General features: G+C 38.3%; 3 protein-coding genes across 7 annotated transcripts; 2 read left to right on the top strand and 1 right to left on the bottom strand.

The window, feature by feature from the left end:
• Positions 321-2,384, top strand: LOC104736866 (glycine-rich selenoprotein). 3 transcript variants are annotated; one of them, XM_010456942.1, is made up of 4 exons: positions 321-457; positions 1,652-1,755; positions 1,839-1,998; positions 2,133-2,384. In XM_010456942.1, exons 1-4 carry the CDS (start codon positions 439-441, stop codon positions 2,165-2,167), a joined length of 318 nt encoding a protein of 105 aa, XP_010455244.1. In that variant the 5' UTR covers positions 321-438; the 3' UTR covers positions 2,168-2,384. The 3 variants fall into 3 exon arrangements, with proteins under 3 accessions (XP_010455244.1, XP_010455243.1, XP_010455245.1); XM_010456941.1 differs by having other exon boundaries at positions 330-468; positions 1,633-1,755; XM_010456943.2 differs by having other exon boundaries at positions 375-468.
• On the top strand, positions 4,262-6,626 carry LOC104736865 (pentatricopeptide repeat-containing protein At4g08210-like). Its single transcript, XM_010456939.2, has one exon. It carries the CDS (start codon positions 4,349-4,351, stop codon positions 6,422-6,424), a length of 2,076 nt encoding a protein of 691 aa, XP_010455241.1. The 5' UTR covers positions 4,262-4,348; the 3' UTR covers positions 6,425-6,626.
• On the bottom strand, positions 7,255-11,737 carry LOC104736864 (oxysterol-binding protein-related protein 1C; the record flags this gene model as incomplete). 3 transcript variants are annotated; one of them, XM_010456938.2, is given in 10 exon segments in its annotated part: positions 7,255-7,670; positions 7,800-7,913; positions 8,000-8,230; positions 8,644-8,784; positions 8,867-9,034; positions 9,122-9,277; positions 9,956-10,395; positions 10,505-10,601; positions 10,912-11,268; positions 11,357-11,737. In XM_010456938.2, coding segments are annotated over 10 exon segments (2,256 nt in total), but the record flags the coding sequence as incomplete, so codon positions are not given.

Raw genomic sequence — 11,737 nt, 5'->3', positions numbered from 1 at the left:
ATAAACAATGGCATTGTCTGTAAATAATTTTGAACTCCAATCCTTCTTCTGAAAAATAGTGTGAAAATAATAATATATATATAAGATACTATTAGAGTTATTGCAAAGACCATTTTTCATATCACATAAAATTGATGAGCTGGGCTTGTATGTTCATAGAACATATTGAAATCGTCCTATTATGAAAGAAAACCGTTTCGTGTATTCACTTTTTTCCAGAAACAAAATATACTGTACAAGGATTATAGCTACCAATGAGAATGCGCCACGTAAACGTCGCGAAACTTATAAACACAAAACGCGCAAAGAGTCGTAAAAAGTCTAGCTTAATAATCATCGCTTGTTTTGGTATATATATTTTTTTCTTTTTAAATTAAAATCTCCACTAGGTGGTTGTTGTTGTTGACGAAGAAGAAGAACCCAGAAATTTACTCTTCAATGGCTTACGTCGAAGGAGGTACGAAGAAAGTACAGATCTTTCTCTCTGGCTATCTTCGTTTTCTCTATTTCTTTTTCGAACCTAACTGTTTTGTCGATCTGATTGTTCGTTTGTCAATCCTCAAATTTATCCAATTACTTGAGCACAGATTCCGGAATTTAGAAAACTATTAACCGTTGATTTCTACAGAATTTGGTGATTTAGTATATCTATAGAAGCTCGGTTTTGTATGGATTGGATTGATCATGACTGTTTAAAAGGGGTTTTCGATTTTTTTATTTTTTTTTTTATTTGGTATTCTGTGTCATCATGAAAGGAAGAAATTTCATATGGTTTTTCGAAGATCTGAGATTAGGTTAGAAAAACTAATTGGAATTGAAAGCTCGATGAACGTTTTCTAGGCTCTGGATATCTAAATTGTGCAATTCAGGTCGTCACACTTCAGCAAAGTTTAAAACGTTTGAGAAATTTATATTGGGTCTGAGTCAGTTTTAAATTGATATTCTTTTGGGGAATTTTAGCGTTGGCGAGATCATGTTCAATTGTTTGTTGAATGATTAATGTTCCTTCTTTAATAGAAGGATTTGATGATATGAGTGTATGAAGCGTATAGGAAGACCATGACGTTTTGGATAAATCTAGTAAGCGCATTAGGAGATATAATGCTATCTATATTCATGTCTTATAGCTATTCTCTGTCTTCATCATCAGAAAGCTCATAGGCGTATGGAAGATTGAAATAAGATTATGTCAATTATTTTTCCTTGTTTTAGGATTCTCAGGAATCTAATTTGAATCGAAATCTCGATGAGGAGACATTGTGCTATTCAGGTCACCCTTAAGCGAAGTTTCAATGTTTCATATTGGGAGAAGTTAGGAATAATGGCTGACTAATTTGTTAAACTTGCATTCGTTCGATAAATTTTAGTGTAAAGCGAGATCATGTTCAATGGTTTGTTAATCACTGATGTTCTATCCTCTAGAGAGAATTTGATATGAGTGTTACGGCGTTTTGGATATATATTACTATATTTTTGGGAGGGGTTTTTGATGTCTTAGAGAGAATGTAGGAGCTTCCGTTAAAACATTTCTAGGGGAGAGATGAGAAAAGAAAATTTTCTGGAAATAGCTGTCCATGTATTCTGAAAGTACAGATCGTTGCGGCAAATTTAAACTGTATTCGACATTGACAGACGTTCGAACATGTACCAGGTGTGGTTAAAGCGAAGCGACCAATATGGAGACTAAGGACGATCAAGGATTTCTTCTTGTCCATCATTAATCTGATACAAGTCTTCTTTATGACCATGTTCTCGGTGAGATTTTACTTCCGTTTCTTGGGTTATTACATTCCATCATCTGAGCTGTCACAAGCTATGACTAACCTGATGCTTGTCAGATGGAGAAATCAGATGCTTACAGGAAAGGTTCTAAGGCTAACAAGAAGTGGGATGGTGGCGGCGGAGGTGGTGGTGGTAGCGGTGGTGGACCTCCTCGACCACCTCGTGGGGGCCTCGACAATGTTCGTGGCTTGAATGATATCCGTGGAGCTGACCACAGTAAGTAACCCGAGATGAATATGTTATTTTATCTCTTTTGATAATAGAATACACACATATGCATTGTGTATGATTCCTAGTTTTGATTTTGACATGAATCTGAGGAATGGAAAATTTTATTGGTGGTTTTTCAGATTCCCTACCGGCATGTGGCTCATGCTGTGGCTGAGCCTTGTTCGTTGTGGAGAGCCTAAGAATAAGCGAAGGAATTATATCATATACATATTATCTAGTCTTGAAACGATGCTTTGTAATTTGAGGAAGCAATGAACGAAGATTCTGGTGTATTTGCATTTGCGTGTAATCAAGCTCTTTGTACTTAGATGGACGTGTGAAGTTGTTCACCTCTAGTAGTTCGTAAATTACATCCAACCTACTTAAGAACAGTATTTGGGTAGAGATTCAACGAAACTAACTAAGTAGATAATTTGAATTTGAAGCATGCGGAGAAGGCGTAAGGTGTTCGCTTTAGATTGCAATGTTGCTCCACAATTTGATTGCTAGCTATTTGGAAGGATCTAACGTAAATAATGACAGCAAAAAGGATTGATATTTTCTTCGTCCCTCTACCGCAAATCTCCTCTTCAACTTTGCAGGACTATACAGTTAGTGAAGTTATTTACCAGTTTCTTTTTTAACCAAGTCCCAAACGTTTTGTTGTTGATCAAAAGGGAACATAATGTTTTTGCATTCCATTGTTCTGATTGAGCTCATTAGCAGGAAATTAATTAAACTAGAATTTTTCTGACAGAAGAACAAAATAAAAAGTTAACAGATGCATGATCAGGAACCAATGCGAACGCTGAACCTTTTCTCTAAACTCACTGAGTATGTAAACTACCCTGCACATCATTAGCAGCTTGTTTTTTCCCTCTCAAAGCCGTAGAGTACGAAACCTTAACACCAAGTCTTTCTTCAACCAAACTTATGAGATTTTTGGGTTTTAGAGAGTTGAGTTCACCTTGATAGTTCTCACGCAAAACAGATGCAACTAACTGTGGTGTCCCTATTCTTTTATCTCTTCTTGTACCTGTCGTTAACCAAGAGCATGTATGCATCTTGTTATAAGTTCTAACAGAGAAACGATCCAAATTCTTAAGCATCGACACTCGTAAAGACCATTTGCAACTACTATCACGACATTTCAACACATATAATCTAGTCGATGACTTAAACGTAGCAACCTCGAAACAGTTTCGAATTATAGCTCTGTCAACTACATCTTGAACCGCCTGCTTACTCTCAAACTCTTGCCCTATACTCAAACCAATACCATCTTCCCATTCAAGACTTCCAACCTCATCATCCCCTCGTACATCAGGTGTACTATCAACATCAACAAACATCCCAAAGTTATCCACGTACGTAACATCATCATCACACGGGTCATTGTTATCCAACGGCGGATACTGTTCCACTTCTTCCACTTCTCTCGAAACTTGCTCACCACAGCTCTGGTTCTGTTCAACACCTTAGATGAGTTCCACATGCAAAACATCTCTACGATGATTCTGATCTCCTTCCATTAAATATCCTAGAACATCTTCATCATCCAAGATATACGTTTGTCTCTTGGGGTCCTCAAGCAACGGGATGTAACTTAACCTCAACATTGTGGTAGCTTCGTCTAACATAATCTTTTTGCATATTCTATTAACCAACCCTGAATAAGTAAACTCCTCTAGTAACCCTTTCATCACTAGTGTATAAACCCGATCTTCTTTTCGATTCCATCTTACATCGTTTCCGTTTTTTGAATAATATCCTCCGTAATCAAAACGTACGACTGTGTAATGACCATCATTCATTTTCTTCTAACTAAAGAATAAAGAGAAATTGAAATTGAGTGATTCAGTGAGCATTCCAAAAATAAAATAAAATAAAAAAATCTACAAAAAGCTTGATTGAAATTGAAATCCCTAAATTGGAAACAGAAAGACAATAATACAAGAAGTAAGGACCAGAAAGAAAAACCTGAGTAGATTGAAGGTTTTGGCTTTAGCAAAGAAGAGCTCGTTGGAGGAGGACGGCGAAGGAAGAAGAAGGAGATGAAATTTTCAGATTGATTCCTAAATCATGAGATTTGTCTACCTTTCCGTGTTGAACATCGTGCCGGTTATAGTTTTCTCAAACAAACTGTATCCCGTTTTTACTTAATCAAACAGTGTCGGATTTCCCCAAACAAACTACCTTCCGTTTTTTTGTTAATACCATGGTTTCTTAAAGCCTCCGAGTACTACTACTAAGAAAGACAAGACAGACATGTCTTCAAAAGTTCAAACCCGTGTTATCACTTTCTAGAAGCTTTTGTGGTAACTTATAACGTTTTGTTATATTTTGATACTATAAAATGGCTATGGACTTCAAACTTATAGCAGCAGTGTTGCGTCATTGTGGGAAAATACAAGCTTTAAAGCGTGGGGAATCGATTCAGGCTCATATAATCAAACAAGGGATCTCTCAAAATGTGTTCCTTGCTAATAACGTGATCTCAATGTACGTGGATTTTAGGTATTTGGGTGATGCACATAAAGTATTCGATGAAATGACTGAGAGAAATATTGTCACCTGGACGACGTTGGTTTCTGGGTATACTTGTGATGGAAAACCCAGTAAGGCTATTGAACTGTACAGAAGCATGTTGGAATCTCAAGAAGAAGAAGAAGGGCCTAACGAGTTTATGTATTCCGCGGTTTTGAAAGCGTGTGGGTTAGTGGGTGATCTTCAGTTGGGTCGTTTGATTCATGAAAGAATTGGTAAAGAGAATCTGAGTAGTGATGTTGTTTTGATGAACGCTGTTGTAGATATGTATGTTAAGAATGGGAGGCTTAGTGAAGCTAATAACAGTTTTAGGGAGATTTCACGGCCTAATTCAACTTCTTGGAACACTCTCATTTCCGGTTATTGTAAAGCAGGTTTGATTGAAGAAGCGGTTAGTTTGTTTCACCGGCTACCCCAGCCAAATGTTGTGTCTTGGAACTGTTTGATCTCAGGATTTGTAGATAAGGGTAGTCCTCGTGCGTTGGAGTTTCTAGTTAGGATGCAGAGAGAAGGACTTCCGTTAGATGGTTTTGCTTTACCGTGTGGCCTTAAAGCTTGCAGTTTTGGAGGCTTATTAACAATGGGTAAACAGCTGCACTGCTGTGTTTTAAAGTCAGGTCTAGAGTCTAGCCCGTTCGCACGCTCTGCTCTTACTGATTTGTACGCGAACTGTGGCTCTCTAATTGATGCAGCTGATGTTTTCCATCAGGGAAAACATGCCCTGCTGTGTAATAGTGTTGCTGTTTGGAATTCTATGCTCTCAGGGCTTTTGATCAACGAGGAGAATGAAGCAGCATTAGCTCTGCTTTTGCAGATGTATCAGTCAGATTTGTGTTTTGATTCCTACACTCTAAGTGGTGCTTTAAAGATATGCATCAACTTAGTCAACTTGAGACTTGGGCGTCAGGTACATGGTTTAGTTGTAACCAGTGGTTATGAGTTGGATTGCATCGTAGGAAGCTTTCTTGTTGATTTACATGCAAACTTTGGGGATTTACAAGATGCGCATAAACTGTTTCATAGACTTCCAAATAAAGATATCATCGCTTTCTCTGGCATGATAAGAGGCTGTGTGAAAGCAGGTTTCAATTCTGTGGCTTTTGATCTGTTCAGGGAATTAATCAAGTTAGGACTCGATGCTGATCAGTTCATCGTCTCAAGTATTCTCAAAGTCTGTTCGAGTTTAGCGACTCTTGGATGGGGCAAACAAATTCACGGGTTGTGTGTAAAGAAAGGTTATGAATCAGAGCATGTCACAGCGACAGGGCTAGTAGATATGTATGTAAAATGTGGTGAGATAGACAATGGTGTAGTGTTATTTGATGGTATGTTGGAACGTGATGTTGTCTCTTGGACAGGGATAATTGTTGGATTCGGACAAAACGGACGAGTAAAAGAAGCGATTCAGTATTTCCAGAAGATGATCAGTTCTGGAGTTGTACCAAATGAGGTAACCTTTTTGGGGCTTCTTTCTGCTTGCCGACATTCTGGACTACTTGAAGAAGCAAGATTATTCCTAGAATTGATGAAATATGAATATGGTCTTAAACCGTATCAAGAGCATTATTATTGTGTAGTTGATCTTCTTGGTCAAGCTGGGAGATTCCAAGAGGCAGAAGAATTGATAAACCAAATGTCGTTGGAGCCGGATAAAACAATATGGATGTCTCTGCTCACTTCTTGCGGAACTCACAAGAATGCCAGACTGGTTACCGTAATTGCTGAGAATTTGCTCACGGCGTTTCCGGAAGATCCATCTGTTTATACATGTCTTTCAAATGTTTATGCTACGTTGGGCATGTGGGATCAGTTAAGTGAAGTGAGAGAAGCTGCTAAGAAGTTGGGGGCTAAAGTATCTGGAATGAGCTGGATCGAGATTGCCTGATGCAAAATGTAAATTGTATAGGATAATCTACGCACTCAAATGAAAAGCCTCTTTAACCTCATTTCTCCCTGGCTTGCTAGAAGTTGAAGATTCTTGAAGGCATGTTTTCCCCTTGTTTTTTTTTTTTTATTTGTCTAGGGATTACTGTAATGCTAGTTAAACAAATTATTGTAATTATATTACAAACCCTCTCATTTTATTGAAAAATATGGACGTTAAAGATTCTCTAACATCGTGTATTATCTGTTAAAAGGACATCAGACAATTCATTTCGAATGCAGATGTGGCTTTTCCTTGATTGGAACCGCATATGAAAAAGCTTTTGTACTTTTATCATCTAATCAACATTTATTAAAAGAGCATATAAGGGAGCATTTTTAGAAGCTACAAATGCTCTTATATGTTCTCTTCCTCAATGCTGAGTTTAAGTGTAAAATAAGTAAGTTATGGTTATAACTTGTAACTTGTAAGCATAATAATGGTACATATATCTGAACAAAGTTCTTACTCAGATGCCAACTACAGTACTACTCTTGTTATCTCACAAAAACTAATATTCTCTGTCTTCTCTGTTTTGAAGGAAACAACCTTTTTCACGTCCACTAGCAATGGTGATTAACATGTTCCACGTATGGGCTTTGAACGTGACCGCCTTGGTTATGATGCATCCTGGAATATGGTGACAATCGCCATATATTGTTCGTACTCCGATCCGATTAGTTGTTCTACTAACTGATGAGTGTGTGTTCTGAAACCTTCATTCAGAAGTAGTAAAGTCCCCCCAGAAAAGTAACTGTATTCCTTTTGGTTATTCAATATATAACCATATATGATTTTGCAGCACATTCTTCCACTTACAAGGACTGGACAAATTTTGGGTATGAGGCGAACTATTTCATGATAGACAAAAAAAAAAAAAAAAAAAAAAAAAAAAAAAGACTGAAGGTAAATGGTCCTGTAACGTGAAATGGCGAGTAAAGAATAATGGGATGAAAAATTAAAAAAAAAAAAAAGATACGAGGAAGTTAATACTTCGTGATTTAAGAATCGAATTGGCTTATAATTTCTTTTTTTTTTACTCTATCATTTGTTGATCGGAATCGACGTGGCCGAAGATGTCTGGACAGTCTACCCATAATCCGTTCTCTCGGGCTTCCCAGTAACCTCCTTTGTATCGGTAAGACTCGCTTCCTTTCTCCTTCATGAACCACCTCGGCTTCCATCCTCTCTCCTGCATCTTCCTAGCCTGTCTCATCATACGGCCCAGTTTATAGCTTTGTGAGTTCTAATTCAGTATATATTTCTGAGAAAACCAAAACAGAGGAACAAAACCAAAAGAAAAGAAACTGTGCAGTGGTGGTACAACTTGTATTACCTGACGTTGTCGCTGTTCCAGCCGCAACTTCTCTGTGTTGGCCATTTCAAACTCTCCATTTTCCAGATATCTCTGGTCAGGTCTCAGTCTTGAATCCGTTGGTGGCAGCCTCTCCTACATTAATTTCTCCTTCAGGTCTGAATGTCTCCTTAATAAATAAATTTATGAAAATAACAAACGGAGTTCTCTATGGAATTTACCTTCAGCCCTGTCGTAAGCTCATTCAACGTGATTGCGAAACGTGTTAGATTATACTTTGTTGCGTTTCCAGGAGGTTTGCTCCGTTTCCAGAGAAGTTGAGCTCCTGACATAGCTTCACTCAGTTTTCCCTTCCCAGAACAATCACCCGTGACAAAGTGCATGCTCTCATCCCATTTCCCAAACATAGTTGCAACTGTCTTCCCATTTTTGTCTTGAACTATGCCATGAACCTGTGCAAGGACAAGTTACTTAATGCCCCCACAACGTAGATCTCAGACTATCACAGCTAAATCTGGCAAGAGAAACGTAGCCAAAATATCTCTTTCCAAAACCAAACTTTTACTTTGGAAATAAAACAGTAACAATACCTTATTCCGAAACCAAGCAAAATACACTGAAGTTCTTTAGTATGTATAAAAAAGTACGTTTTGTAATACTATATAACATATAATATTTATTGAAGAATGATTTCTATTCTATACAAAAATGGAACGAGAACGAGAGCCAAACCAAACTGAAACTTTCCAATTTGAAAAAAACCAAAAAATAGGTTCTAATTTAGTTATAATTTCTCGTAAAACGAATAATCAAATGTCCACTCCTAATCACAATATGTGAACACATGATCAAAGTTAAAACGTACCTGATGAGGATTTCGGTCTATGATGGACTGCTCCTTGAATTTAAGTTTACATGAGTATTCAGCACTGCCCTCAATACGCATTGTACCGTAGTGATCACAGTACAATTTACCAAGTATGAGATTGTATATTGATGTCGTCACCTACAAGTTGAAAGAAAGAATAGTATCAGTGAACAAGTAACATACAAAATGGTTTTTTGCTTGGTCAAAATTTGATTGGTACCTTACTCCACTGAAGGATTTCTCCATCGTCAAATTGCAAAGTCAATACACCAACAGGATCGAGCTGAATAGATCGACCCCAGAATTTGCTCCTCAGATTGCTGTCTCCCCAGAATTTCCATCCCGTGCCATCACAATGGCATGCCACAACCATAGGATGATGGCTAACCTGACACCAAAACGAATAAGAGGTCTGAATAGCTATAGCTAAAGAAGTAAAACAGAGAAAGTGGATTTGCGTGTGGTGAACTGAAACCTTTTCTGAGAAAAATCGAAGGCCTTTGTCTGGATAGTCTGCCTCGTAAGTTTCACCTAACAATGGATTAAAAGGTTTGCACATTCTTCCTTCGGTTGATGCATACCCAGATACAGCAAAAGCAGCTACATTAAGAATCCTCATGAGGCTATTTCCCTGAAAAAGTTCCACGTACTTAGCAGCATTCCATAAGGGTTTAAGATGGGACAAGCGTTCAGATGGTTTACCCTTTTGCCATATTCAAATGCTCGGTCAAGAAGGTATGAATATTCCAAATCCTCAAAACATTTCTGTAAAGAAGATAGTGGCTCGTTGAAGTAAACAGGAAGACAGACTTTTGTTAGATCCTTGCCTATATTGTCTTTGATCATTGACCAAAGGCTAACACTTTTCTCTTTTTCAACCGGATCAGGTAAATTCTTCCTCCTTTTAACACGAGGATAGTTGCATCCAATAGTCTTGATGGAAGGATCAATATCATCTTCTGACTCAAAGCCACCATCATCAGACGAAAATGATGATGTACGAAAACCAGAACCACTACTCTTGAAAGAACTTGAAGAAAGAAAGTCACGTGTATCAAAAAAGGTATTTTCTTCCTCATCATATTCTTCCTCGGCAGCATCACCTCGTTCATTATCATCTTCAGATTCGGTGGCAGTACCTTCTGAGATAAAAAGGAACCAAGTCAAATGCAAACTCGAATCACAACGTAGGTAGATGAAAGAGATATATCCAGGAATGCTAGGCTCGAGAATGGGAAGCTGGTNCGTTTCACGTACTTAGCAACATTCCATAAGGGTTTAAGATGGGACAAGCGTTCAGATGGTTTACCCTTTTGCCATATTCAAATGCTCGGTCAAGAAGGTATGAATATTCCAAATCCTCAAAACATTTCTGTAAAGAAGATAGTGGCTCGTTGAAGTAAACAGGAAGACAGACTTTTGTTAGATCCTTGCCTATATTGTCTTTGATCATTGACCAAAGGCTAACACTTTTCTCTTTTTCAACCGGATCAGGTAAATTCTTCCTCCTTTTAACACGAGGATAGTTGCATCCAATAGTCTTGATGGAAGGATCAATATCATCTTCTGACTCAAAGCCACCATCATCAGACGAAAATGATGATGTACGAAAACCAGAACCACTACTCTTGAAAGAACTTGAAGAAAGAAAGTCACGTGTATCAAAAAAGGTATTTTCTTCCTCATCATATTCTTCCTCGGCAGCATCACCTCGTTCATTATCATCTTCAGATTCGGTGGCAGTACCTTCTGAGATAAAAAGGAACCAAGTCAAATGCAAACTCGAATCAAAACATAGGTACATGAAAGAGATATATCCAGGAATGCTAGGCTCGAGAATGGGAAGCTGGTAACTCACCACTGAACTTCTCATGTCTTAAATCACTGGAACCTCCATTTTCAGCCTGCCTTTGACTCTCATCTACAACTGTGTTTTCCAGATCTACCTTTTCTGTCTAGAGAACAATACAGGAAGAGCAGTTTCTTAGCAGAACATAGCCGGAAGAGAGAACAAATAAATAAATTTTCATACTACTAAACTCTCTAGTAAAGTTAGAAGGATTTCTAAAACACTACAAACACAAAGGATGCGGGATACGATACCCAGCAAAATGAACAAAATTAACAATTTTTTCCTCCAGTAGAACACCGATAGTTCATAACAGTCTCTCCAAATCAATACGACCATTGCACACAGATTATAGCAGTCAACATGAGATCTCAGTGAAAGATATTTAGTAGCTTTTTGTTGTTAAGTTGTAATACCTCCAACTGCCTAAGGGTATCAATGAGAAGCCACTGCTTTTGCTTGAGAAGCACCAGCTGGCTCTGGAGTGCTGAGAACTCAGACTTCATGATTTGCTCACAGTCCTGAATAGCTAACTCACTTACTCCTTCCTCAATCAACCTTAGCCTAAGCTTTTCAGTCGACATGGCCAAATTGTTAGTCGGAGCCATCAATTCACTGTTAGACATCCTTGGAAACATATCTTTGACAGCTAGTAAAGCCTCGACCCAAGTTGCTCGGTCCTCTCTTGTCTCTGCACGCAAGTGAAGCCTCTTGGTGCCAGTGAATATAGAAAACCTCTTATCATCTGATCTACTCTCCCTAACTGAAGAAACCTACAAAGGAAAAATAAAATCATCATGAATAAAAAATAGTTTCAATCACAGCGATACCACAGTATGGATATGATTCAATTTGTTGAACCTTGAGATGGACTTCTCCGAATGGCTTGCGCCGGAGTTGGCAACTACTACTGCTTCCACCACGCCTATGATGCCTAGAGATCATACGAGCAGACTCATCTCCGATGACTTTAGATCCTTTCTCAGTTTCAGGACTAACAAAGATCTTATCAGGTCCATGGATTTTATAATAAGAAAGCACACCATCTTGCAACACAAACCACCTAGGTCGCCATCCTCTACCATAGTTCACCCACTTATACAAAATCCCAGCGATTCCATTCCCAACGATATCGTTAATCTTAACATCAACCGGAGGTTCTCTAACCGCCGCCGGCAAAGCCAAAACGCGTTGCCCCAATCGATTCGCGACATCACTCTGGTGATTAAACGAGAGACTATG

This window comes from Camelina sativa, chromosome 13, assembly GCF_000633955.1.
Source record: "Camelina sativa cultivar DH55 chromosome 13, Cs, whole genome shotgun sequence".
In the NCBI taxonomy this organism is placed as follows: Eukaryota; Viridiplantae; Streptophyta; class Magnoliopsida; order Brassicales; family Brassicaceae; genus Camelina; species Camelina sativa.
This window is presented reverse-complemented; position numbering and strand designations above follow the sequence as displayed.